Source organism: Triturus cristatus, chromosome 10 (assembly GCF_964204655.1).
Source record: "Triturus cristatus chromosome 10, aTriCri1.1, whole genome shotgun sequence".
Classification (NCBI taxonomy): domain Eukaryota; kingdom Metazoa; phylum Chordata; class Amphibia; order Caudata; family Salamandridae; genus Triturus; species Triturus cristatus.
The window spans coordinates 555,614,547-555,639,602 of record NC_140593.1 but is presented as its reverse complement, the minus strand read 5'-3'; the positions used below and the strand labels follow the sequence as shown (position 1 = coordinate 555,639,602).

At 49.0% G+C, this 25,056-nt stretch overlaps 1 protein-coding gene across 5 annotated transcripts in view; it reads right to left on the bottom strand.

Annotated features, from left to right (window-relative positions):
- The window catches only part of LOC146789716 (tetratricopeptide repeat protein 21B-like), a 514,157-nt gene that overhangs the window by 159,160 nt on the left and 329,941 nt on the right, over positions 1–25,056 (bottom strand). For all 5 annotated transcript variants that reach the window (XR_014970145.1, XM_085632051.1, XM_085632050.1 and 2 more), the window contains one exon: positions 23,100–23,261. Coding sequence is in view for 4 of the 5 variants with exons in the window: in XM_085632051.1 (XP_085488177.1) it covers positions 23,100–23,261 (162 nt within the window). In the remaining variant the exon portion in view is untranslated. The remainder of the gene's footprint in view (positions 1–23,099; positions 23,262–25,056) is intronic.

Here is a 25,056-nt window from a genome sequence, read left to right as displayed (position 1 = left end):
GGATATTCACTTGGAATCGCTGGAACTTCCAAAGCACAGACCACTAAAGATGGTTCCGCCAATAAGGTAGATTGGGAAGGTTGAAGATTAGATTCCTCTACATGAAAGCAATGTTCATTACAATAGTCTGAATTCATTTCCATCTATCTTCGAGCCCAGTCAATCCTTGGGTTGTGTTCGTTAAGCCATGGAAGACCCAAGATCAGCTGAAACTGAAGGGCATCAATTAAGGCAAACTTCAAAATGTTTCAATGCCACCCTGGACCTTCCAAGATGATTTCTTCGGTATCCCAAGTGATTGGGCCTGAAGAGAGGTTTGTACCGTCGACTGCTCGCACCGCTTCAGCCTTGATCTTACGAACAAATTGAATTCCTAAGGATTTGGCAAATTTGATGTCGCAAAAATTTCCAGTTGCCCCAGAATCAATCATGACAGAAATGTTATCAACAGATTTTATTCCAAATTTTATCCAACAGGAAATAATCAAATGAGGAGCTGCGGACTGAAGAGTATTAGTAATCAATTGAGGATCTGGAGTCGACTTAGCAGCACCCACGACAGCAACTCCTCCTACTGGTGGGGCCTGTCTTTTGGCCCAGTACCGGTCTTAGGCTTTCATGGACACTCCTTGACAAAATGCCCGGCAGTTCCACAGTACATACACAATTTCCCATTATGTCGTCTCTCCCTTTCCTCTTTGGTTAACGGGCCCCTTACTGACCCAATTTGCATTGGTTCTTCCACGGAAGTAGACTCGAGAGACTTAACCGGATCTGACCTAGCTCTATCGAAGCGCGGTGGGATGGGCCGAACCTCCTTGCGACGCTCACTCCTTTCATTTTGTCTCAAATTGATCTGGAGTACAAGATGCATTAACTCCGAAACGTCTGTGGGCCTCTTAGGAATTTGTGCTAATCCATCCTTCAATTCATCTTTGAGTCCTCGATAAAAAATTGCCACTCTCTTTTCCTTAGGCCACTTTGTTTCCACTATCAGTTTGTTAAATTGTGCAATGTAAGCAACTAATTCCCGATTCCCTTGTTTAAGATCCATGAGTTCGTTGTCGGTCATTTGAGATACAGTTCGGTGATCAAAAAGTTTAAGGAATTCTTCCTCGAACTCCCCAAAATTATACAAAATAGGATCATTGCAACTTACTAGTGGCATAGACCACGCTGCCGCATCTCCGCTCAGGTAAGACAGTACAAAGGCCACCTTAGATTGATCTTCCTTAAAAACTATGGGCTTACAAAAGAAGTGCAAAGAGCATTGGGTGAGAAAAATATGGGCCTTGTGTGGGTCCCCAGTAAATCTTTCTGGAGCTGCCAAAGGTATTGTGGGGGACATGGCATGTATTGGGTGGTTAATTCAGACGTGGAAGGAGAGGGCATGAATTGGAATGGTTTGGGGGCCTTAAGCTATGCACTAGCACCTGTAACTAATTCCTGACTGGACTGCCTAACCTCCTCACTAAGCGTCTTATTAGCCTCCATGGTAACATTTAACTGTTCCTGAATTTCTTCTAACACTACAGCCAGCGCCTTGACATCCAGTCCCTCCGCCATACTGCCCAGGTGGAAATTTAGTAAATGGCACTTCAATCTGTCAAGAATAATCAGAAGGAAGGTGCCACGCACCTAAATTTCTTGTACCACCACAGGAGCAGCTGAATATTGGAAGGCCTGGACTCAAATGCGAGGACTATTTTCCCAGCTCCCCTGCCTCACTACAGCGAATAAAATTAACTTCCAGCAAGACGGGGGAATTGGGATAGACAAGAGAGACTCCATTGTTATGCCTGCTTCTCCTGGATTCTTAGTGAGGATCGCTCTGGCATCTGTAAATACAAATAAAAAACGGTTACAATAACTGGTTCCCTGCCACAGTTCTCCTAGCTACCCTCTCCCTCACTAACTACATCTTTACCTGAATTTTACAGTGGAATTAATGTTGCTGCTGATACGGAGGACTAAGCTGAGCTGAAAGAACTGAAGTAGCTTATTTTCTAGGCAGGTTGTAGAAGGTTGGAGGTAAGCATAATATTTATATATTTCTACATACAGACATCTGACATAAGTAGTTCTGTCTCTGCCTAGTGGTTCTTTGTAGTCTTCCTGCGCAGCAATAACTCAAGTTAAAATTGGAAGACTGCTCTGTCCTTTTAGAAGCTGTCAGGCACAAAATCCGAAGGTTCAAATCTGCCTATTAATAGAACTGAACTGAGTCTTTATCTGCGACTGAAAGGCTGCAAGAGAATTAGGAAACTGCTCTTGAGGAGCGCTGCAGTAATTACTTGTCCTTTCTTCTGAAGCCTCTTAACTCACTGCTAGCTCCTTACGCGCTGTCTTCTGCTGACCAGGCGCGCACAAGTAAATAATTGACTCACCAGAAGGAATCCACAAGCTTTGGACACACGATGAACTGGAGAGATACAGCCCCAATAAAGTTCACGAGGCAAGTCTCTGCCGAACTCGGAAGGCTGCCGAGCTCTTCTAAACCGGAGAATGTCAGGCAATGAAGATTAAACTGGATTCATTCACCCCAGAGAAATAATTACTTCAATTCTGTGAGAGGAGAAAATGACACAACCTCTTCACAGGAAATATCAGTTGAAGTGCGTCGCGGTCAGAGAACGCGCGCACGATCATGAAGGCAATTTGCTGAACACTAGACCGTTAACCAACTAGATCGCTCCGTGGACGGGTGCCATGTTGGAAGAGGTGTAAGAGTAAACTGATCTTCTTTTGAAACGTCTCTGGGAAGGGAACTGATGCAGCCGGCTCCAAGGGTAACAAAGTTGTTTTTCTTTTGCGGTCGATCAACAGGGGATCAGTGGAAGCACACAAATTACCGTTCCTGACACCTACTGCAATAGGTGGGCAACATTGTTCCTATTGCAACAAGGATATTTTAGGGAAGCCACCAACAAAGTTAACTGCAGACTGTCAGACCGGATAATGGCAGGACTGGGAAGCCTAACTAGTATGCAAATGAACTCCCGTGTAGCAGGGAGCTGCTCCTGTCCTCCTGGCTTAAGGTACTCGGACTGCAAGTGCTGGCAGGGATCAGAAAGGCCTCACCTGGGGGCTTTCAAGCTTTGTGAAAAATGATGTATGAGACAGCGCATCCTTTGGAGCAAGGCCGGCGCTAGGCATGGGCAGTGTGGGCAACTGCCCAGGGCCTCGCACTCAGCCCACCAGCATGAGGCCCTGCATCCATGGTGTCCTTTTGTTTCCCAGCCAATCCAACTGAAAGAAAGGTGTCTCCTTGCAATTAGGGTTCATGGGAGGGGCCCTCTCCCCCCCAAACCCCCCCTGCGCGCCTCTCAGGGATGGTGCCGGGAGGCCTAGGAGAGGAAGACACTTCCTCTTGTCCTAATTGCAAGGAGACCATTCAGAGACACTGCGGGACGCCCATTGTCCAGCATTTTAGCGCCCCCACAGTTTTAACTTTCAGCTCTCAAGCAATTCACACCTTCAGCCCGACATGAGTTGTAAAAGAGGTGCTTGTAGGAGGCTGGTAGGAGAAGCTGCAACCCAGGAGGAATCTTCACAAAGCAGCTTCCTGAGCTGTGTCACTTATCTCAATTATAGGGACTACGCACATTCCCTTTTGGCCCGTGGCCCCAGGACTGCTGGAACCGGACCTGCTTTGGAGCATGACGATTATGTGACACATGATAATACGGGAGGAAAACATTGTCGTAATGATCGTATCCAGTCTTTGTTACATAGTCGGCGGCCTGGCCTGACATGAGCTTTCTTATGAGGAACTACATTGTGTGGCAGGTTATGCATGTTAGATACAGAGTCCTCGGTGGTAGATTTCTACCCAAGGTGCGGACGCTAACACCCACAAGAGACCCCTTTTGTGCAAGCATTTGATTTGCAGTTTGAAAACTCCTGCAGCTTTAACATGCAGCTTCACCAGGAATGGCAGTGACACGATGGTCATGATGTTCATGCTTTTCAGACCTTGTTTTAACCTGTAATAGGTTTGGTGAGTCATCCTCCTCCAAGACAGTGGATTCAACATTAGTTCAGTTGCAAACATCACCAGTACTCATGTCATGTTTTCTAAGCAGAACTAACATGCTAGTTGGAAAATGAGGAACCCTGGCAAGCAGTTTTTATCTGGTTATATATCTTGTTACACTTGCAGTACAAAAGTGGTGTTACAGTGATTGCAGGTTATTTGAAGGTTCTCCATGAACCATGGTAAGATACAACCAGGATATTTTTTATTTGTATGCAAATCACAAATGTGGCTCTCTTACAAAGACCATTTTATTCTTTTCGCCTCTCTTGTTCTGCTGCAAGATTATGTCAAAACCACCAGCATGCCAGACCTGAATATTTAGTCAGACAGGGCCGCACTAGGTTGGTACCCAGCGTGGCTGCTCTTCGGCTAATCACCTCATTGCCCCCTGCCTTTTGGAAAGCAACAGACCTGTTTAATTGAGGGTCCTTTTGCGAGCTAGAATGTGTCTTTATTTCCTCCAACTGCTCAAGTTTTGAAGGGCTCCAGTGGCGGCGTGTGGGTTTAAGGGGAGGGGATGTGGTCCGTTGGCTAGACTGCCGACTTTGGTGCTGGAAACCAGGGTTCGAGCCTCGGGGTCGTATCCACATCCTGTGATTCTGGGCCTGAATGTGTAATGTAAATACGGTGCTCGTGTATAGCGCTCCAATACCGTCGGGTCAAGTTTGCGCAATATAAATACGCAAAAAAATTAAATAAGGGATGCCCTTGTGTTTCTCGTCAGATGACAAGGAGCACCGCTCTCAAGTTACCCAGTCCTGAGTGTGATTTAGCCTCACCGTCCGGGTCCTCTCCCAGCGTATTTAATCACAGGCACTCCTCGGTGTATAAATACTGGTATATAAAATTCCATAGCGCACCTAGAACAACTCATAAAATCAGGGGCACAAAACTAAATCGAAAGAAATTAAATATGTCCTCCTTATTCGTAGCAGGACGATCCAGGGAAATCTGAAATTGTCGGCGATGAGCGATAATCGCCACCATCTCAAAACAAGTTCCGGCGTCGCGTGAGTGCTGCGTGGGGCGGCACCCTTTGTCAAAGTGAAAGCGGCATGGTGCGCTGCGAATACAAAGAAGCAGCCACAACTGATTTGGAAGCTACCAATGTGGCGTAGCTTATTTACAGAGCTGCCAACCTTGTGCCTGGGGAACAGGATTGAGTGTGTTAGCTCTCCAAAAAAACATCCCAGTCCAAATAAATAAAATTAAACTCCTACCAAAATAAATTGAAACTGGGGAATCTGGAACAAATGGTGCAGAGCAACTAAAAGTAAACAAGCAAATGCCGTCTGTTGAACAGGAAGCAGCGGCCATTGCTTTAGTCCCAGGAGTCCTGTGTACATTAATTAAGTAAATAGTTCTCTGTCCTGCTAATGAAAGCTCCCGAGTTAGGACACATGTAAAAGGGCCAGTCCTCATGGTAGGTAACAGAATACAGGGAGGTATAAAGGAGGGACTAATAAACCTATTAACAAATCAGAAGCCAACCTTTTCAAAGGACAATGATGCAAGTCAATGAAAAATATGGGCGGAGAGTGGGCGGAGCTTCAATGCTATACTTTAATACAGCATGTCTCTCAGGGGTGGCAAAGTGAGCTAAAGAACGATGATGGATTTAACCCAGATCTGTGACTGGGGGAGAGTGTCTGAAAAGTTTCAGCCCTCAGTCCATCATCCCCTGATGTTTGCTTTGTTCGCCCTAAGTTGGCAGGGTATGCCCAGACATGGGTCCATTGCTCACTTTGTCACTGGATTCAAGCTAGCCTGGCTGATGAGGGGTGTTACCCTGAAACTGGTCCCAGGATGCTTGTTTCCAGTCCAGGGAAGACCTGGCTTGGCAGTTCGGGCTGGACTGTTCCCATGAGGCACAAGGTCAAGAACGATTTGCACATGTCTGGTTCTGAACTGGGGTGGCGAAGTGAGCTAAAGAAGGATGATGGATTCAACCCGAATCAGTCACTGGGGGTGAGTGTCTGAAACGTTTCAGCACTCTGTCCATCATCTCCTTGTCTTTGCCTTTCTCCAGAGATGCCATGTTCCTATTTTAGCACTAAATCTACGACTTGGAAAGTTCACAATACTTGCAGATTTTCCACAGTCACACATTCAATCTAAATGTTCGCAGACCCATCCATGTGAGTCAAGATCTGCCATTTGCTCCAGCAGGCATTTCTAGGCACCTAGGAGTGCAAAAATACGTTAAATTGGGCTCACAAAAACCTATAATCAAGTAAAACTCAAAATAGTCAAATATGCAGCACATCCAAAGTATGAAATCTTGTAAAAATCTAAGCTTGCGCAAACGTCTCTGCAAAACATGAAAATATTCAAAATTACATAGATGTTTACAGCTAGGCACCATGTACAAACCGATGACTCACCTAAGAATTATTGTGCAGGTAGAAAAGTAGAGAAGACAAATTCTTATGGGAGATAAAAGGAGTCGATAGGTAAAAAGAGAAAAATTAACGCAGCGAGCTGTGCTTGATCTTTGCTTTAGCACTTCTTGCCACCCACCAACGCTCACCCCACCTCTCTAAGCAAAAGCCAGAATTGTGTAAGCCTAGTATGACTCTGTATTGCGGAAATCCAGCACCCTCCTGAAAAGGCATTATTTTTCTTTTTTTTTTTCCTCTCCTCCACTGGAAAAGTATTTTTCCCCGGGAGAAACCCTTTCCCCTACGCCCCCACGAAGTCTGGGTATGTCTGTTCCCTTGGCCACTCTGGAAAATAATTTCCTTCTATGTTTGATAGGAGTACATCTCCGACCATTTCCACGGTGGGGAAAGTTCAGAGAGCAGTTTCTGAATGGTCACAAACTCACGGTTGTGACCATTCTCCAATTTTTTAAGCTAACCATGCTATTTATAAACAATAAAAACAGTTCAACACAAAAAAAAACAGCTTTATGGTCATCGTCTAAAAACCCTCCGGTTTTGTCCAGTTTTGGTTATGGACACAAACAGAACTACAATGCGCTGAAAGTAAAACTTTAACACAAAGCAGCTTGGAATTTGGGTGTAGGACAAGAGGTAACCATTACCATCGCTGGCAAATTCACAGGATTTTAGTTGTTATACCATAACCAAAATATTTTTTCCTAATATTTGCATTGATGCTCATTTAGGTACACAAATGCACACATATAGTAGTCATAGGGCTTTTCTCAAAGGAAAAAAAACTGTTGCAACACAGGTTTGCCGGTATTTGGGGTGCTGCAAAATACTAGTTTAGCTCACTAGGGTGGTGGGAGGACCTGGAAAAGGAGTAATTAACAACTTACTTACCGCAGGTAACGCTTTTTCTGGTGGATACAGTATCTGCCTGTGGATTCCTCACCTTTTAAATTCTCCCCTGCACCAGCATTCCGCGGAAACTTTTTTTTTCCAAGCTCTCCCACATCTACAAGGATGTCGCAATGGCACGGCTCCGCTCGCGACTCCGTCTGATGTAATCGGAGCCACAAACAGACCTCGTCGGCGTGCGGACGTCAGTTCCACCCATTTTTTTCAGTCCTTCTGAGGCGAACGGGTGGACTGACAACATAATTGAAGTATACATAGTATACAATATAAATATAAATACACACGGTATAAAGAATAGAAAAGCAAAAGAAACTAAGCATTTCCTACAAACGAAAAGCAAGGGATTCAAAAGACACAAGAAAACAACCATATCAACTAACCAATATTACCTTTGGTATACGAAGGTGGACAACGGGGAGGAGGGTGGGTCAGTGAGGAATCCACAGGCAGATACTGTATCCACCAGAAAAAGCATTACCGAAGGTAAGTAACTTGTTCTTCTGATGGATACATCTGCCTGTGAATTCTTCACCTTTTGAGTTGAATCCCACAGCAGTCCCACTCCCGGAGGAAGGTGTCCACCAACCTATACCAAAAAATACTGAAGCCCAGAGTGTGCAAAATGACCGTCCCTCCTAACCTCAGAATCCAAGCAGTAATGATTTGCAAAAGGTGTGGAGGGAGGCCCAAGTTGCTGCCTTACAAATATCAACAGGAACACCTCTAGCCAAAGCAGAAGAAGACGACTTGGCTCTGGTGGAATGAGCTCCGATACCTTCAAGCGGTACCTTCTTGGCCAAGGCGTAGCAGATCTTGCACAGCCTTGTGTACAGCCTTGCCTTTCATTCGCCCAACGTAGCCCACGAAGAGCTGATCGTCCAGCCTCAGATCCTTGATTCTGTCCAGATGGAAACTGACAGCTGTCTTAGAATCTGACAAATATCCCTTTACTGTAGCCACAGCACAACCCTGCTGGGCCAAAGAAAGAGTAAACTCTAAAATGGTTGACAAATGGGCTTTCAAAGAATCAATGGACCTCTCTCCACACCATTTAACAAATTTGGACCACCTGGGGGAATAAACAAATTTGGAGGAGTGTCTCCTGGATGATAATATAACATCCACCACATCCGCTGGGAGAGAGAAAAAACTCAGATTGCCCCGTTCAATCTCCAGGCATGAAGGTGCAAGCTCTGGTGGTGGGGGTGTACAGGGCCGGCTTTAGCGCTGGTGGTGCCCTGTGTGACAATGTTTGTTGGTGCCCCCCCAATGACCACCTCCACCACGGCTTCTTTCACTAGCACCCTTTAACAGTGACCAAGTCTCCATAACCACTCTCTCTCAGATGCATTGAATTAGTTATATAGCCCCACTCATACCAGTGTAGGGTGTCAGAGCACTTTACATCACACACAAATTACACAATCAATCATACGTGTGTAAATCAGTATATAGCAAAACTTACATAAGCCGAAGGACCAAAAATGTAGGAGTCACAGGTCATCCATACTGGTAGGCAGAATAGTTTGAGTGCTTGCTGTGGAGAAGCACAAACGCATAGTTGGGAGTTTGTTAATAATAAGAATCGATTTCTAGTCAAATTAACCCTTTTTGTAACATTAATCAATATTCTAATGTATACTTTGCAGTGTGTATGCAAGTCTATGATGAAAGTTAACAGCTCACTGTTCTATATTAGGACTTTGTTATAAATTGCAAGAAACAAAATTTATTTTTTAAAAGCAGTAACCTGCTGATCTGTTTACATTATATGCACTCTGTAATCTACTTGGTACACGTTCTTTGCAGCAGGCACATTAACCATCTGCACTAACTTCACATAGGTCAAAATCTCAACTATAGGGGGGCGTGGCCAAGATGGCGGGGTGAGCGGACGCTTCCTCCCGTAGCTCCTCCGGCCCGGCCAAGCTAGAGCCCTTTTCTTATGCTCTTCTCCCCCCGCTGAGGCTCAGCGCGGGAGAGGAGCGTGGCGGAGCATCAGGGGTGCACATTGGTGCTGTTTTGGTTCGGATCGCCTCGGGGGAACCCCCCCAAAAGTTCGATCGAGATCAAGGAACGACGACGACGAGCCCGAGGGGCGGAGCGCATTGGAGAGCTGTCCGGGCGCCTCGGCTGGGCCTGGTGCTGAAAGTTGCGATCTGGAGGGGATCTGGCCCGCCGTTCGACGGTGACTGAAGGAGCCTTGCGGGAAGGGACCCGACGGTGTGGAAGGCTTGGGACGGGTGCCCCGGCACTCAGACTGGGGACGGCGACACCTCGCAATGCGGAGGCCCTAACCCCTAGCCGAGGTACAGCGGACTCCCTGATGGGGTTGGACCATCTGGGCCCCTGTGCGTGACAGACGGGGGCCGGTGGTGGAACTTATTTTACTGTGGGGTGCCTCGGGGGCCCCGGTGGTGTCGTCGGGCCTGGTCGCTTTGGCCTGCTCCGCCCGGCCGCCATTTTGTCCCCGAAGGAGCAGTGGTGGCAGCCTTCGCCGGAGTCCTGGCTGCTGGATGCAAGCGACCCCCGCTGCTGCTGGGCTGACTACCGGAGGGATGTGCTGATGAGACCCCTCCGCTGCGGCCCCCTTGGTTGTCTCACACAAGCTCTTGCAGCTGACGGTGACCGGACTGGGCCGCCATTTTGTCACCTGTGACGCAGCGACTTCACTCGTGGGGGATACCCAGGTCGAGTGCTAGCCGGCGGCTGAGCATCCCTGGGGCGCCTGGATCGGCGCCCGACTGCGGAGCTAGCGATGTCTGGAAGAGGAGGCCCGAAGAAAGGGGACCGTACCCTGCCGGACATGCTTGGCAGGGCCCAGCACTTGCGGGACAGGACGCAGCCCTCACCGGGGCCCTCCCGGGCTCCGGCGGATGTGACTGGAGGGGAGCCACCCGTCACGAGGGCCTTTATGGAGGAACTGTTTAGCTCCCTCAGGGAGGACTTCCAGACACTGAAACGGGAGGTGGCCAGCGAGGTCCGCAAAGTGCGCAGGGAGGTGGAGGGCCTTGGCGAGCCTGTGGAAGCGGTGGAGACGGAGGGCCAACAGCGAGCGGAGGAGATAGTCCACCTCCAGCAGGACGTTCTTCGCCTCCGGGAACAGTGTGTGGAGCTTCAGGCCCACTCTGAGGACCTTGAGAACAGATCTCGGAGGAACAACATCCGAGTGCGTGGCGTGCCGACTGCGGACGAGGGGTCCGATCTGGGGAGCTACCTGCGGGCCCTGTTCCGAGAGATCCTGGGGGAAGCTGCGGACTTTCCCATCAGCATTGACAGGGCGCATAGGGTTGGCCGGCAGCGCCAGTCATCGGCACCTCCACCGGACATTCTGGCCTTCCTGCCCGACTTTCCACTAAAGGAACGCATCATGGCTGAAGCCCGCAGGAAACAGCCCCTGACTTTCCGGGATCGGCCGGTGGCGCTTTACCAGGACCTCTCCGCCATCACTCTGCAGAAACGCAGGTCCTTCAGGATTGCCACTGACTTTTTGCGCGAGCATGAGACGCCGTACTCTTGGGGTCACCCCTTCCGCCTGATTTTTCGGTGGAACGGAGTGTTACACCAGCTACGCTCCTTGCAAGACATTTGTGGTGTCCTGGGGCTCACGGCGGCGGAGGAGGAGGGAGCTACGCCGTCGTGGAGGTCCTCGGAGAGACGAAACCGGCGGAGGTCAACGAGGCGGCGCTCAGTGACCAGTGTGGGGCGCCCGGACTCCCCTACCATCAGAGCGGACATGGCCGACGCCCTGAGGGCGGCGGCCGGGGACTCGACCGGCTCCTCTAGCGTGGCCTTGACGGCCTAACACACACTCCGGGGGGAGATGTCTTTAGCTTCTTTACATGCTTGGTACGGGGCGGGGGGTTGGGGGGGAGCGGTTGGAGGTGAGTGGCTGGACGTCCACTTCGCTCTTTTCTACGGACTTGCCCGTTTTGGGGCTTGACTGAGACTATGGGGTGTTTGAGTTTGTGGGTGGCTAGTTGCCAGGGTTGTGTTTTGGGTGGGGGAGATGGTTGTTTTGGGGTTGGGAAGGTCCCGTCCGATGTTGTCTATGCCCGCTTTGTTTTGGCTTGTCCTGCGCTGCGGCCCCGCGCGCCCCACCCGCTGATTCCCTGCCCATTGCATGGCGCTCCCGACCCCCGCGAGGAATGCCGGGCCTAAAGGTAGTGACCCTTAATGTTCAGGGTCTGAACAACCCGGTGAAGCGCAGAGCGATCCTGTCGTTGCTGGAGGGGACGCAGGCGGACATTTGCCTTTTGCAGGAGACACACTTATTGCCCCGAGATTGCCATAGGATGCGTTCTGCTAAGTTCCCTACCCAGTTCTTTTCCTCGGCAGCGAACAAGACGGCGGGGGTAGCCATTCTCCTAGCGAGCTCCTTTCGGGGGGAGGTGTTGCATAAGTGTGCTGAACAGAAGGGGAGGCTCCTTGCGTATCGCATGCGCCTGGGAGGCATAGCATTTACGGTCGGCTCCGTTTATAGCCCAAACGATCACCAAGAGCGCTTCCTAGATTCCGCGCTGGTGGAGGTCACTGCTTCCCCCGACCGCCACATTATCTTGGGGGGTGACCTCAACATTGTCTTTGACTCTGTGATGGACAGATCGGCGCAGCGCTTCCCGCAGACGGGGGAACTGTCCCAGGCTGGGAGGGCCCGGATTGCGGAAATGGATTTGCACGACCTCTGGCGCTCCATGCACCCCACGGATAGGGACTACTCTTACTTCTCGCACGCACACCGAACCTACTCACGGCTGGACTACCTCCTGGTGAGTGGACCGATGCGTGCCGCTGCCACGGCGGCGGACATCGGGGTCCTGACCCTGTCTGACCACTCCCCAGTCACCGGCGTTTTCCAGTGGCCGGCGGCCTCCCCCTCTCGGGGGGTGTGGCGCCTCCGGGATACACTTCTACACAAAAGGTCGGTGGTGCAACGCATCGGGGAGGTCATACAGGACTATCTCACCCACAATAGCAACACTGACACCTCGCAGGCGACACAGTGGGCGGCATTGAAGGCCGTCCTCCGGGGGGAATTCATCTCTATCTCTGCAGCTGAGAATAAGGAGCGGCAACTGAAGAGGGATGAGCTGACAGCTCAAGTCCGGGAGCTTGAGCAGGTCCACCGCCGTACGGGGGCGCCGAGGGTGTGGAGGCAGTTGAAGGCAGCGAGGAAGCTCCTGTCGGCTCTGGATCTTGACAGGGCGGAGTACGCTGCCCTACGCTTGAAACATGCCTACTACACTGGGGGGGACAGATGTGGCAAGCTCCTAGCACACCGGCTCCGGGTCGCGCAACAGCGCAGCGTTGTTAAAGAATTGGTGGGCGCGGACGGGGGGGGTTGTCTCCGGGGACGCGGAGGTAGCGGAGTCTTTCCGCGGCTTCTACGAGGCGCTGTATGCTGAGGAGCCCTCCTCGCCACGGGATGCCGACGGCTATTTGGAGTCGGTGACCCTCCCGGTACTGGATCCGGCTCAGGCTGACCACCTGGAGCGGGACATCCATGTTGAGGAAGTGATTTCAGCTATCGCGCGGCTGAAACATGGCAAGGCCCCGGGCCCGGACGGGTACACGTCGCTATTTTACAAGACTTTTTGCACGGCCGTGGCCCCTGTCCTTACTCGGCTATTTAACTCTTTCTCCGAACCGGGAGCCATCCCTCCGGATCTCCTGAGGGCGACGGTCGCGGTAATCCCGAAACCTGGGAAGGACCGGGCCCTCTGCGGCTCGTACCGACCCATCTCGCTTTTAAATGTCGACCTCAAGTTGTACACGGGGATTCTCGCGTCCAGGCTGAGTCCACACCTCCCCGACCTGGTGGAGGCGGACCAGGCTGGTTTTGTGCCCGGCAGACAGACGGTTGACAACACCAAGAGGGTGACGCATGTTCTGGAGAAGGCCTCAAGGATCTCGGGGGAGCGGATGTTGCTGTCCGTTGATGCGGAGAAGGCCTTCGACAGAGTTCACTGGCCGTATCTTGAGCTGGTCCTCAAGAAACTGGGAATCGGCGATAAGTTCCGCACCATGGTATTTAACTGCTATAAGCATCCTTTAGCGTCGGTGCGGGTCAACGGGTGTAGCTCCGGTGGCTTTGCCATCGAGCGCGGCACGCGGCAGGGCTGCCCTCTTTCGCCGCTCTTGTTTGCCCTCTACATGGAGCCGTTTGCTCAGAGGATTCGTAATAATCCGGATGCTGTCGGGGTCCGGATGGGCCAGTACGTCCACACCGTCAGTCTCTACGCGGATGATGTCCTGCTGACTTTGGACGACCCTAGGAGGTCGCTGCCTGCTTGCCTCCGAGAGCTGGACGCCTTTGCGGGGGTGGCCGGCTTCAAAATGAATATGAGCAAGTCGATGGCATTAGACGTGTCCCTGGCTGCGGAAACCAGGAGGGATCTTCAGCGGCTCTTCCCCATGCAGTGGTCCTCGTCCACGGTGCCGTATCTGGGGATTCTGCTGGCGCCTACATTACCGGAGATGGTTACGGCCAATTATGCCTCCCTCAGCAGGAAGATCAAGGACGAGCTTGGCCGCTGGAACAAAGGCCTGCTGTCCTGGCTGGGGCGAATCGCGGCGGTCAAGATGACGGTGTTGCCCCAGATACTATATCTTTTCCGGGCCCTTCCGCTCCAACCCCCGGTGGGCTGGATACGACAAATGCAGGCTGACATCTCCCGCTTTGTCTGGCAGGGCCGCAGGCCACGCATGAAGAGGGTCCTCTCCACGCTTGCTCCGGAAGCGGGGGGGCTCGGCATTCCGGACCTCCGTAAGTACTTTCAGGCGGCACAGCTCCGCTATCTGGTGGAGTGGAGCAGGTGGGAGTCCGACAAACATTGGCTCTTCCAAGACCAGGCAGTGGCGGGCCGCACCTTACAAGAGGTTCCATTCCTGCGCCGCGCGCATCGCCCCCCCTAATCTTTACGCTTCCTTTGTTACGCGGGTCCCCCTGCGTGTGTGGGACGCGGTCTGTGAGGCCCAGGGCCTTACCACCTTCCCTTCGCCGCTCACTCCCATTGCGGGCAACCCGGACTTCTCCCCAGGGATGGAGCCGGGGGTTTTCTCCCACTGGGTGCAGGCGGGCTGCAGGGCACTCTTCCAGATCTATGGCCCGGAAGGAGTGGTTCCTTTTCAGCAACTCCGCCAGGAGTTCGGCCTGACTGAGCTGGACAGATTGCGCTACATGCAAGTTCGGCATTGGGCCCTCCAGCCCCAGGTGCGTGCCACCGCCGCCCGTCCAATTACACCGTATGAGAGGTGGTTGGCTACTCGGACTCGGCTAAACTGATCACCGACCTGTACAAATACCTACAACCCCCGCCGTTTCACTACTACAACCCGGGGAGGGAGCATTGGCACAGGGAATTGGGTAGGACACTCAGCCACAAGGAATGGGACAAAATTGCGTATCGGGCGCGGCACTCTGCATATCACACGGGCCTTACGGAGACCTTTACTAAGGTGTCCACATACTGGTACTACACCCCGGAGAGACTGTATGAAATGCATAAACACACTGACAGGGGGTGCTGGCGGAGCTGCGGGCAGGAAGGTACCCTTACACACATTCTTTGGGATTGCCCAGTGCTGACCGCCTACTGGAAGGAAGTCTTGGACGAGGTGGATAAGCACTTTGGGATAGAGCTGCCGCGACTCCCGGCGTATGTCCTGTTGGGCCTCCCCAATGACCTAATGTACCCCCTGAAGTCCCGTAGGGGTAGGCAGATCGCAATCGCGCTGGGGTCTGCGGTTCAGAACATTCTAATCCACTGGCGCACAACCACCGTCCCCTCCATCACCGGTTGGTTGCATAGGCTCTGGCATGTGCTGGGGATGGAGAAGCTGTCGCTTACGGTTGCGGGGGAGATAGACCAATTTGAAGAGCTATGGCAACCCTTTCTAGCGCTGCTGTCCACGGAATTCCGGGAGCTCACCTGCCCGAGGTATCTTAGGCTTCTCAGGCTGACGCCGCCGGTGACCCCAGCGGACTAGCTTACATGTGAGACGGGGCCCCCCCGGGGAGGGGGGGGGGGGTGCGGGGCTTCCTGGTTAGGATTACTCTGATGCGGGACCATAGGACGGGGGGGGGGGTGTTGTTTTGTTACTGGGAGGATGGGGGATGGGAGGGGGGGGATTGTGTTCTGTTGAGGTGTTGATGGGGGGGTTTTTATTGCTTAGATTTGGGGTGTCGGATACGCGTGCGGGGATTCCACAGCTTGTATTTCTAGCTTTCATTTACTGTGTTTTTCCCCCTGACCCACCGCGCTACCTATTGCCAACCCTCTGGAGTTGCACCCTTTTTCTTTGACTGTATTCCATGTATCCTGCCCTCCTATCCCCCTCCCCCATGGTTTGTTTTGTCTCAATAAAAACGTTTTAAACATAAAATCTCAACTATACAAAACTCTGATCTCTCTCCAGCAAGAACATTAATCACAGGAGTTATCTTGGCATTTTTGTGAGGCCTGGTAATTGCCAAGGAAAGGAACACTGCAGCAAGTGCTTTAAAAACATAATAAACATGCAAACACGGCGCCTCCAGGAAGCCAGCACCCGGTGCAGTGGCACCGGTCACACCGCCCTAGAGCTGACCCTGGGGGTGTAGAACCAGCCCCTGCGACAGAGAAGGTCTGCCCTGAGATGTAGACGGAGCGGAGGGTGCGATGAAAGGTGATGCAGATCTGTGTACCACACCCTTCTTGGCCAATCCAGGGCGATCAAAATGCCTTGGGCCTGGTCTTGGCGAATCTTCCTCAGAACTCAAGGAATAAAGGGTATGGGGGAAATGCCTGAAGGAGATGTGAACTCCAATCCAACTGAAACGCATCCCCCAATGCTCCCCGCATTGTAAACTGGAGACTGCAGAAAGACGGGCAGTGCGCGTTCTCACGAGTGGCAAAGAGGTCCAACTGAGGCAATCCCTACATCTTGAAGACGAGATAGACTACCTCTGGATGAAGCCACCACCCGTGATCGGCTGAGTAATGCAGACAGACTGTCCGCACAAACTTTCAGCACATTTGCCATCACACAAATCTGATGACCCTGAACCCAGGACCAGATTCGCACAGCCTCTCTGCAGAGGCAATACAACACTATACCTCCCAGTTTGTTGATGTACCACATTGCGGTAGTGTTGTCCGTCAGGACCTGAACTGACTGACTACGAGGGATGGAAGGAAGGCCTTTAGTGCCAAACGTATCGCCTGCAATTCCAGAAGGTGGATATGAAGCAACCTTTCCTCTGAAGACCAAAGACCCTTGACCTGCAGATCCCACAGATAAGCAACCAACCCTAGAGTGGAGGCATCCTTGATCACTGTGGCCACCGGTGGAGGAAGCTGAAAGGGCTTTCCTTGAGACAGGTTTCCCTGCACACTCCACCAAGACAGATCTGCTGCAGTTTCTCTGGAGATCCTGACCAACTCCCTGGGATCTCCATTGCGCTGATACCACTGCCTGCGAAGGTACCACTGGAGTGCCCTCATGTGCCAGCGTGCATCGTTGACCAACAGAATGCAGGAAGCGAACAGACCGAGCAGGCGTAGGACCTTCAGGACTGGAACAACCGCTCCATCTTAAAACAAGGGAATCATTTCCTGAATGTCGAGAATCCTCTGAGGAGGTGGGAAGGCTCGACACTGTAGTATCCAGTACTGCACCTATTAATAGGTTGCGCTGAGAAGGTCACCAGGTGAGACTTGGGCACATTTATCGAGAAACTCAAAATGTACAACCGCAGCGATGTTACCTGCAGATGATGAAGCACCATCTCCGGCGACTTTTCTTTGAGCAGCCAGCCGTCCAGGTAAGGGAAAACAGGAATCCCTGACTTTGAGATGTGCTGCCACCACCGCCATCACCTGTGAAGACTCGAGGTGCGGAAGGAAGCCCAAACTGGAGGACCTCAAACTGGTAGTGTTGGGACCCTACCGTGAAACGCAGATACGTCCCATGCGACTTCAGGATGGGGGATGTGAAAATACACATCCTGCAAATTGATCGACACCATCCAGTCTTCTTGCTGCAGCGCCAGAAGAACCTGAGCTTGGGTCAACATCTTGAATTTCTCCTGCCGCAGGAAAAAATTCAAGACCCTGAGGTCCAGAATAGGCCTTAGCCTGCCATCCTTCTTGGGGATCAGAAAATACCGGGAGTAGCATCCCTGACCCCTTTGCTGTTCCGGGACCACCTCTATCGCACCTTTTTGCAATAACACAAGAACTTCCTTCTGTAGAAGCAGCAAATAGTCCTCTGAACACCCTCCCTGGCAAGAAGGGTAAGGAGGAGGAAACTCCCGGAAGGGAAGGGCGTATCCATTTTCCACAAGATTCAAAACCCAAAAGGTCAGATGTTATAGACTTCCAATCTTGTAGAAAATGGGACAATCGACCCCCTACCGGACCAGCATGCTCCAACATGGGGGATCTAGGGCACCCCGCAAACGACCTCTGTTCTTCCTTCTGTAAGATTTGTACTGTAGGCTCTGCTGCTGCCAAAGTTGTTGGTGGCCTCGAAAGGAAGACATCCTGCCAAAACCATGATACCTCTTAAAACCAAATCCTCTAGATTGGGATTTGAGACCCAAAGATTTAGCCGTGGTTCTACTGTCCTTAAACCTCTGCAGCGCAGAATCAGCCTTTCCCCCAAAAATCTTGGAACCATCAAATGGAAGATCAGGAAGAGTATTTTGTACATCAGGAAAGAAACTTGAAGACCTAAGCCAGGCATGCTTCCTTGTAGCAATAAAAGAGCCCACCACTTTTGCCACTGAAGCAGCAGTGTCCAAACCAGACTGTATACCTTGACAAGCAGCCGCCTGGGTATCCGTCAAGATCTCCTGAAAGGAGCTTTGATCATTCTCCAGTAACTTTCGAACTGTTTTGCCGAGTCCATCAAGGCATGAATATACCTCCCCAACAAGCAGGCTGCATTGGTGGATTTCAAAGCCATAATTGAAGAGGAGAAAACCTTTTTAGCGGACTGTTCTAATTTTTTCGAATCCCTGTCACCCGGAGTCTGGGGGAAAGACCCCATCGATTGCTTTGAACAAGAAGCCTGCACCACTAAACTTTCAGGAGAAGGATGAGTTGAAAGAAAAACAGGATCATTTGGAGCAGGCCTGTACCTTCTTGCTATAGTCCTTGAAGCCGCCGGTGCAGAAAGGGGCTTCCTCCACAATAGGCTCAGTCAAAGCCTCATTAAATGGCAAAAGAGGCTCAACCACAGAGGAAGGAGAGCGTAATACCTCTGTCAGAATATTCAGTTTGAAATCAGCAGTGGGTAGCTGAAGATCTAGAAGTTCAGCAGCCTTCCTAATAACTGCATGATGAGGTGTAACATCTTGCGAGGGTAAAGCCGTTAGAGATGAAAGTTCCCATTCTGAGGAAGTGTCTAATCCACTTGCCTCCTGAAGGCCTTTAAACTCATCCTCTTCAATCTCACCTTCTTCAGCCTCATCCTGCTGATGTTCCTCTTCCTCTAACAGTCTCTGCCCCTCTCTACTAGATCTCCTCTTCGGAATAGGAATCTGCGTGGACGGCGCCGCACGCGGCGCCGATTAAACTGGAACCGGCGTTGAAGGTGAAGCTTTCGATTCGGGGCAATGGCGCACTCGAAGTCAAGAATAAGAGTGACCACCAGATGGAGCCAGAGACAGAGACCAGCATCGAGAACCTCGGAGCCGGAAAATGCCAGGACGGCGCAGTAGGCATAAAGGGCATGAAAGGTGTCTGGGCATATTGTTGAGGAATGCCCAAATTAAACGCAATAGTACCCACGGGGTCCAAAGGCGCACCAGTAAGGTAGGCTGCCCTGGCAAACCTGCCATACATCACGTTGAGGAAATGCGATGTATCCGACCCAGGCCCAGGAAAAGGTGGATAATGAGCCGTATCTTGATCCACACGATGCAGAGAAGGCGCAGTTGACGTCGGACCCAAGACAGGAGAGGCTGCAGGTGCAGGTTCATTCGAATCCCTCGGCGCTGGCGAAGAACTCCCCCAGGAGTACCCTTCGGTGTCTGTGAATGCGCAGGAGAACCTCTCTGTGTCGGAGAGTGAGCTGGAGTCGCTGGAGGAGAAGAAGGCGATGGAGAGATGACATCTCTAGAACGATGCCTAGGAGCCGGAAAGGGCGATCTCGAAGACCTACCTTTCAACGAACGACAAGTAACCTAAGAAGCATATGGAGAGTCCCAGAAAACCGTTACGCGTCTTTGGCGTGGAAAAAAGGCAACTGACGTCAGTTGCCTTTTTTCCACGCCAAAGACGCGCAACGGTTTTCTGGGACTCTCCATATACTTGTGGCTCCGATTATGTCAGACGGAGACGCCAGTGGAGCCGTGCCATTGTGACGTCCTCATCGACGTGGGAGAGCTAGGAAAAAACGTTTCTGCGGAATGCTGGCGCAGGGGAGAATTCAAAAGGTGAGGAATCCACAGGCAGATGTATCCATCAGAAATAATACTGCGTGGTTTGGTATTTATTGAGTGCAAGAAACATCTCATATTACCAAATAAGTCCTACGCAATGGGGAATGACATGCAGCCTTCAGTGCTTAGTGCACCGAAATTTGTATAACTGAGTGTTCCCCCCATTTTGACTTACCAATATGAAACGGAAAAATTACAAGGTATTAACCAAGTCAGATAAACTCCCCACAACTCATAATTTTCACCCCTTCCCCACCCTCGCAAAGAGTGTAAATAATGCTAATAAACTCACAGCGTACACCCTTACACCGATGAATGGTCTACTGTCTAAGATCTGTAAAGGTTTGTGAACAGTACTTATAAAAAAAAAAAGATGCTACAGAATATGAATATTTACCAGATGCATTAGTATGTTTTGTTAAAATTAGGGAATGAAAGGAGAATGCAGTACTTTGCTGCTTTGACTGCTACATACACCTTGCTAGAGCAATTGCAGCAGCAGATACATTCACTAATTAAAGATGACTTTGCTATTTAAGCAGCAATTCTGGCATCCATGTCCCAACAGATGACCAATGAAACCAGCAACAGAACTAACTTGAAGAGGAAGGAAGAAAACGGAGAAAGGCCAATATACAGAGGCTGATATCTTTTTTCATCCTGCTTGAAAGGATGTGTGAGTTTGTCAACAATCTCTATTAAGTTTATTACAATTATTTAAAGTTTATATATTTAAGATCTCGGGAACCTATAATTGCTTCTTCATTATCAGCTTTGAAAATGTTATTGTTCTCTGGATTTGAGAGCTAGAAATAGTCTGTTGAACTAGGTATTGGAAATCATTTCAACCCATTTAACAAGGCGGTCGGCATACACCGGGTTGTATGAATTTGCTTACACTATTTTCTTGCTGAATGTCCTGTAACCATGGTGAAATCAAAGGTTAAATCTCAAGATGCTACAACCATTCTGAATAGACGAACTTAGAGATGTGTAAAGAGTGTACACAGAGGCACTAGAGGGCTACAGTTTTCAGGCAAAGAATGACAGCGCGGCTGCCTGCAAGACCTACTGCTTACCAGATAAAGTGAGCCGGCATTATATCTGCCATGTCAGTCACAGGATTCAGCCATAAGAGATTGTAAATCACATTGTACATCAGGTTAGGGGAGTATTTCTCTCTCATCTCTTTCTACTGCCAGTTTAGTACATCATTCCATCACCATTACATTCACCACAACCAACACCACAACCACCAATACTACCACCAGCACCACCACCTCAACTACCAATACTAATATGATTACCAATACCATCACCACATCAATTACCAAGCACTACACAACCAATACGGTCACCAATACAACCACACGAACCACCATCAATACCACACCACTAGAAGAGCTACCAAGCATGAATGTCCTATTACATGAAAATTCAATTCTACATGTCTCCAAATTATCACATTAAGCCCAGTCCTATTGCCTTTGCCAATGGTTGTTCCTACATGCAGCACATACCCATGCAAAATAAAGAAATCAATGTGAAACATCCTGCTCATTCTGTAAACGATACTTTCCCTGAGAAAGGCACCTAAAAATATTTAAATAGATGCTGCTTTTTTTTAAATTGAAAACACCACACACTTCGGTATTTAGATTAAAAACTTAGAAATCACAGGCAAAACCTTATATTTAGAGCAGTAGTCAACTAAAAAAACAAAAAATTCAAATGTCATTATACAATTTTAAGGATGTTGCAGATGTTATAATTGTTTATATGCTGAGTTTGTAATGGTTTTCATGAAATGCACAAATTGCTATAATTTAATTGAACATCCATCCCAGAAATATTACAAATAGAACAGCTACCCCCTGGGCATTTGATTCACAAACCTGGAAGGAGAAATGACTATTGTGTGACAATGATGGGCATCTGAAAATTACAACGTGTCCCCATTATACAATCTAATATAGTTAGAGAAACTCACACCAGAACCTGTCACTCTAAGGAGCACAATGAGTGTTTCTGCTCATGTTTAAAGTTGGTAGCCAAGAATACCTATTTGAACAGCTATGTTCAACCACATTTTTTGCATCTGAAGACAGACTTGAAATTAACATCAGAGTTTCCTGTACAGGTTGATAGCGAAGTTGGCACTGAACAGGACGGACCAAATTCACAAAGTTAAATGCGCATTTACAATAAAATTAGGTGCAAAACCGAATCTATTTACAAAGACAATATCATAATCTGATTTACAATTCAAGATTGGAAGAACTTTAGCCTCACAAGATGAATTTGCATATCCGGAAGTTCTGCCCTAAATTGAACTTCCTGCATTTACAAATATAGGGTTGAGGTCGATTTGTTAGCGATCTAGCAGGTCTACCTGAACACCAAAAAACGTGTACGTTTGAGTATTCACATACCCTTTGCAAATAGAATCCCAGCCTGGAAATGTTTGCAAAATTACTTCTGTCAAGGGCAGGATTAAGAGTGGGAGCAGGAAGGAAACATCTCCAAAATGAATTATATTAATTGGGGTCATGGGCAAGAAGTTCCTTCATCACGAAAATATGTTACACAGAGAAACAAAAATACATTTAGAAGTTCTAATGCATATTTGTTTCACGTTAATGCATGCAGAATTTTAGGCCGGGTGGAAATTCTGCATGCATAAACGTTACAGATGCAAGTACTCTTACGATACTACAATGGTAATAGTTTTCAAACGCAAAAGTTGTACTCCCTTAGGATTAAAAGTTACTAGGATAAACTCCTGACTCTTCCATCTTGCCCTTTTTTACTCTGGTCCAATGATGGTAAATGTTTACAAGCCATAGTAGCCGTGAATGGACACATACAATTTTGTTGTGAATCACTGTAAAGTTCTATTCAGAAAATCCTTGTTGATGTGGGATGGAAGACAGAATTCAGCATGGGTAGCGTGTGAGGGTAAGGTAGAACTAAGAGTGGAGAAAGGTGGTTGGGATGGCAACTAGAGTTTTTGTCTAAGTTATCTCAAGTGGAAGCAAGCAGAAAGGCATAACTGGCAAGACAACTTTAAGACTATGGAATTGTCAATGGAATCAATGTTATTCTATATGGCCCAGAGCAATGAGCTGTCCAAAATTAGAACTTACTTGGAAACAGAACTTTAATTGCACGGTGACAGTGCATTAAAAAATTAATACAGAATGTACTTTTAGAAAGTTCATCGTTCTTTGCCCATGCGAATACATTACAGCAACAATGAACAAAAATTTAATTTTTAAAGTATATCAAAACGTTCATTCTTAATGGTGAGAACAAAATTTACCTTTTGTTTTCATCGAGTTCCTCAAACACTTCACCGCCCACAATTTCATTGTCTGGGTTGAGGCAGATCTGAACCATGTTGTAAATGGCACGTTCCCCCCAGTCACTGTCTTTTCGTGCCTTGTTAAAAAACTTTAGAGCCTCGTTGGGTTCACCCTTGAACCTGTGGAAGAAATAAAAGAAAGAGCAGCAAAAAAGAAAAAGAAAAAAAGAGAAAATAATTTGAGGGGAACGAAAAAGTCTACAGAAATATGGCTACAGAAATACTGTGATAAATAGGAAGGGGCACGTTTGCTTTGAAATTTGAACTTCAACACCTGATTTTTCAATTACACTGTATTTTCATCAAACTAAAGCCTGTACTGCCTTAAACCCGTGGCAGCCCACTGATACCAGCATCCTGATTATGGATGTGCCCTAGGGGCGCAAAAGTCATTTGCGCCTGCTTATTGTACACTCTGGGAACTCTTTTAAATTACAGCATAAACTTGTATGGTCCCATCTAGAATATGGATGGAGAGGGCGCACATCATGCATCTCCACAATGCCAAGGGTTACTCATTTGCATGGATTGCAGTGTGTGAGGAAGTCATCCTTTTTGCCCCGATCGCCCCTATGTTTTTGCTTGCTACCCGTGGTAACGGACTGACTGCGCCCTGGGCCTTGCTTACCAGGCCCAAGGCCATTGCTGTGATTAAAAGGATATGCTAATTAGGTGTAATAATAATTGGTGCCGACAGCCTAGCTGTAAGTCCCTAGTATATAATAGGGCATGTAGGTTTAGAGGTCCAGTAGACTTAATGCACTTAAGTGTGCCTTACTGTGGTGCCTGCTTTCATCTTAAAGGCAGCACTGCCTTTCAGGCTGCCTTTATCTTAAATTTATATGCAAATTCGATTTTTGATTTATAGGGATCTCCAACGTATCAAACTACCTTATGTTTACATATAAGTCACCACTAAGGTCTTCCCTAGGTGCCCCAGGGGTAGGCTGTCTTGTAACTATAAGCTGGGACATTATAAAATATTTTCTATAAGCCCTGGTGAGGGAAAAACTGCCAATTCTCTTTTTTCCCCATTGTTGCGAATGGCTCCATGGGCTAACATTGAGATATTTTAACCCCTTCCATGCCCATGACGGAACGGTTCCGTCATGAGCATCGGTTGCGCTGTGCTCATGACGGAACCGTTCCGTCATGGCCCCGCCCGCGCTCGAACCCTTCAGCACCGCGGGGGAATTCCCGCCGCGCTGAAGGGGTTAATTTAAGTATAAATATTGACAGGAGCCACCTAAACATAAACATCAAGGAATCTAATTAACACCTAAGATGAATCCAACAACTTGCCACTGTTAGATTTATAATAACTATGACAGAAAATAAGTTATTAAACTTTCTTTTTTATGAGCTAAAATACAGCCTTTCAGCTGCTCTCTGATTAGCCAGCCTCTGCCCAGGCTGGCCTGGCTGCTCTAATGATGTGTGAATAGCCCTGCTAGAGAGACAATGGGTTTCCTGTGGGCGGAGAAGTACAAGCTGCAGAGCAGATGGCAAGAAGTGGGTGAGGGGAGCCAAACTGGTCTTCAAAGGGAGAATGACAGCATAGGCTGACCCCCAACCACATCCTGCCACACAGGAGCCCCTTTAATTAGATTTGGGAGAGGGTTGGAAGGGGAGTGTTTAGGAAAATTAGCCACACCAGTAGGTGGGGTTAGCATGATCCAGCTTTTCTGGGGAGACTTTCCCCAGGTTGGATTTTGAGATAATGGTGCTTTCTGGGACAAGAATATGTCGCACTTTGGAGGAAGTGGTCATTCACCTGGGTGGCACGCAGCATACCATTGGTCAGTGTTGCCCCTCTGCTTGATGCCCAGGAATACTGGATAAATATGGAAGAGCTGCATAGCTCCTCACATCTGCTGCCTAAAACTACAAGGAGAAGGACTGCCCTGCTGGAATC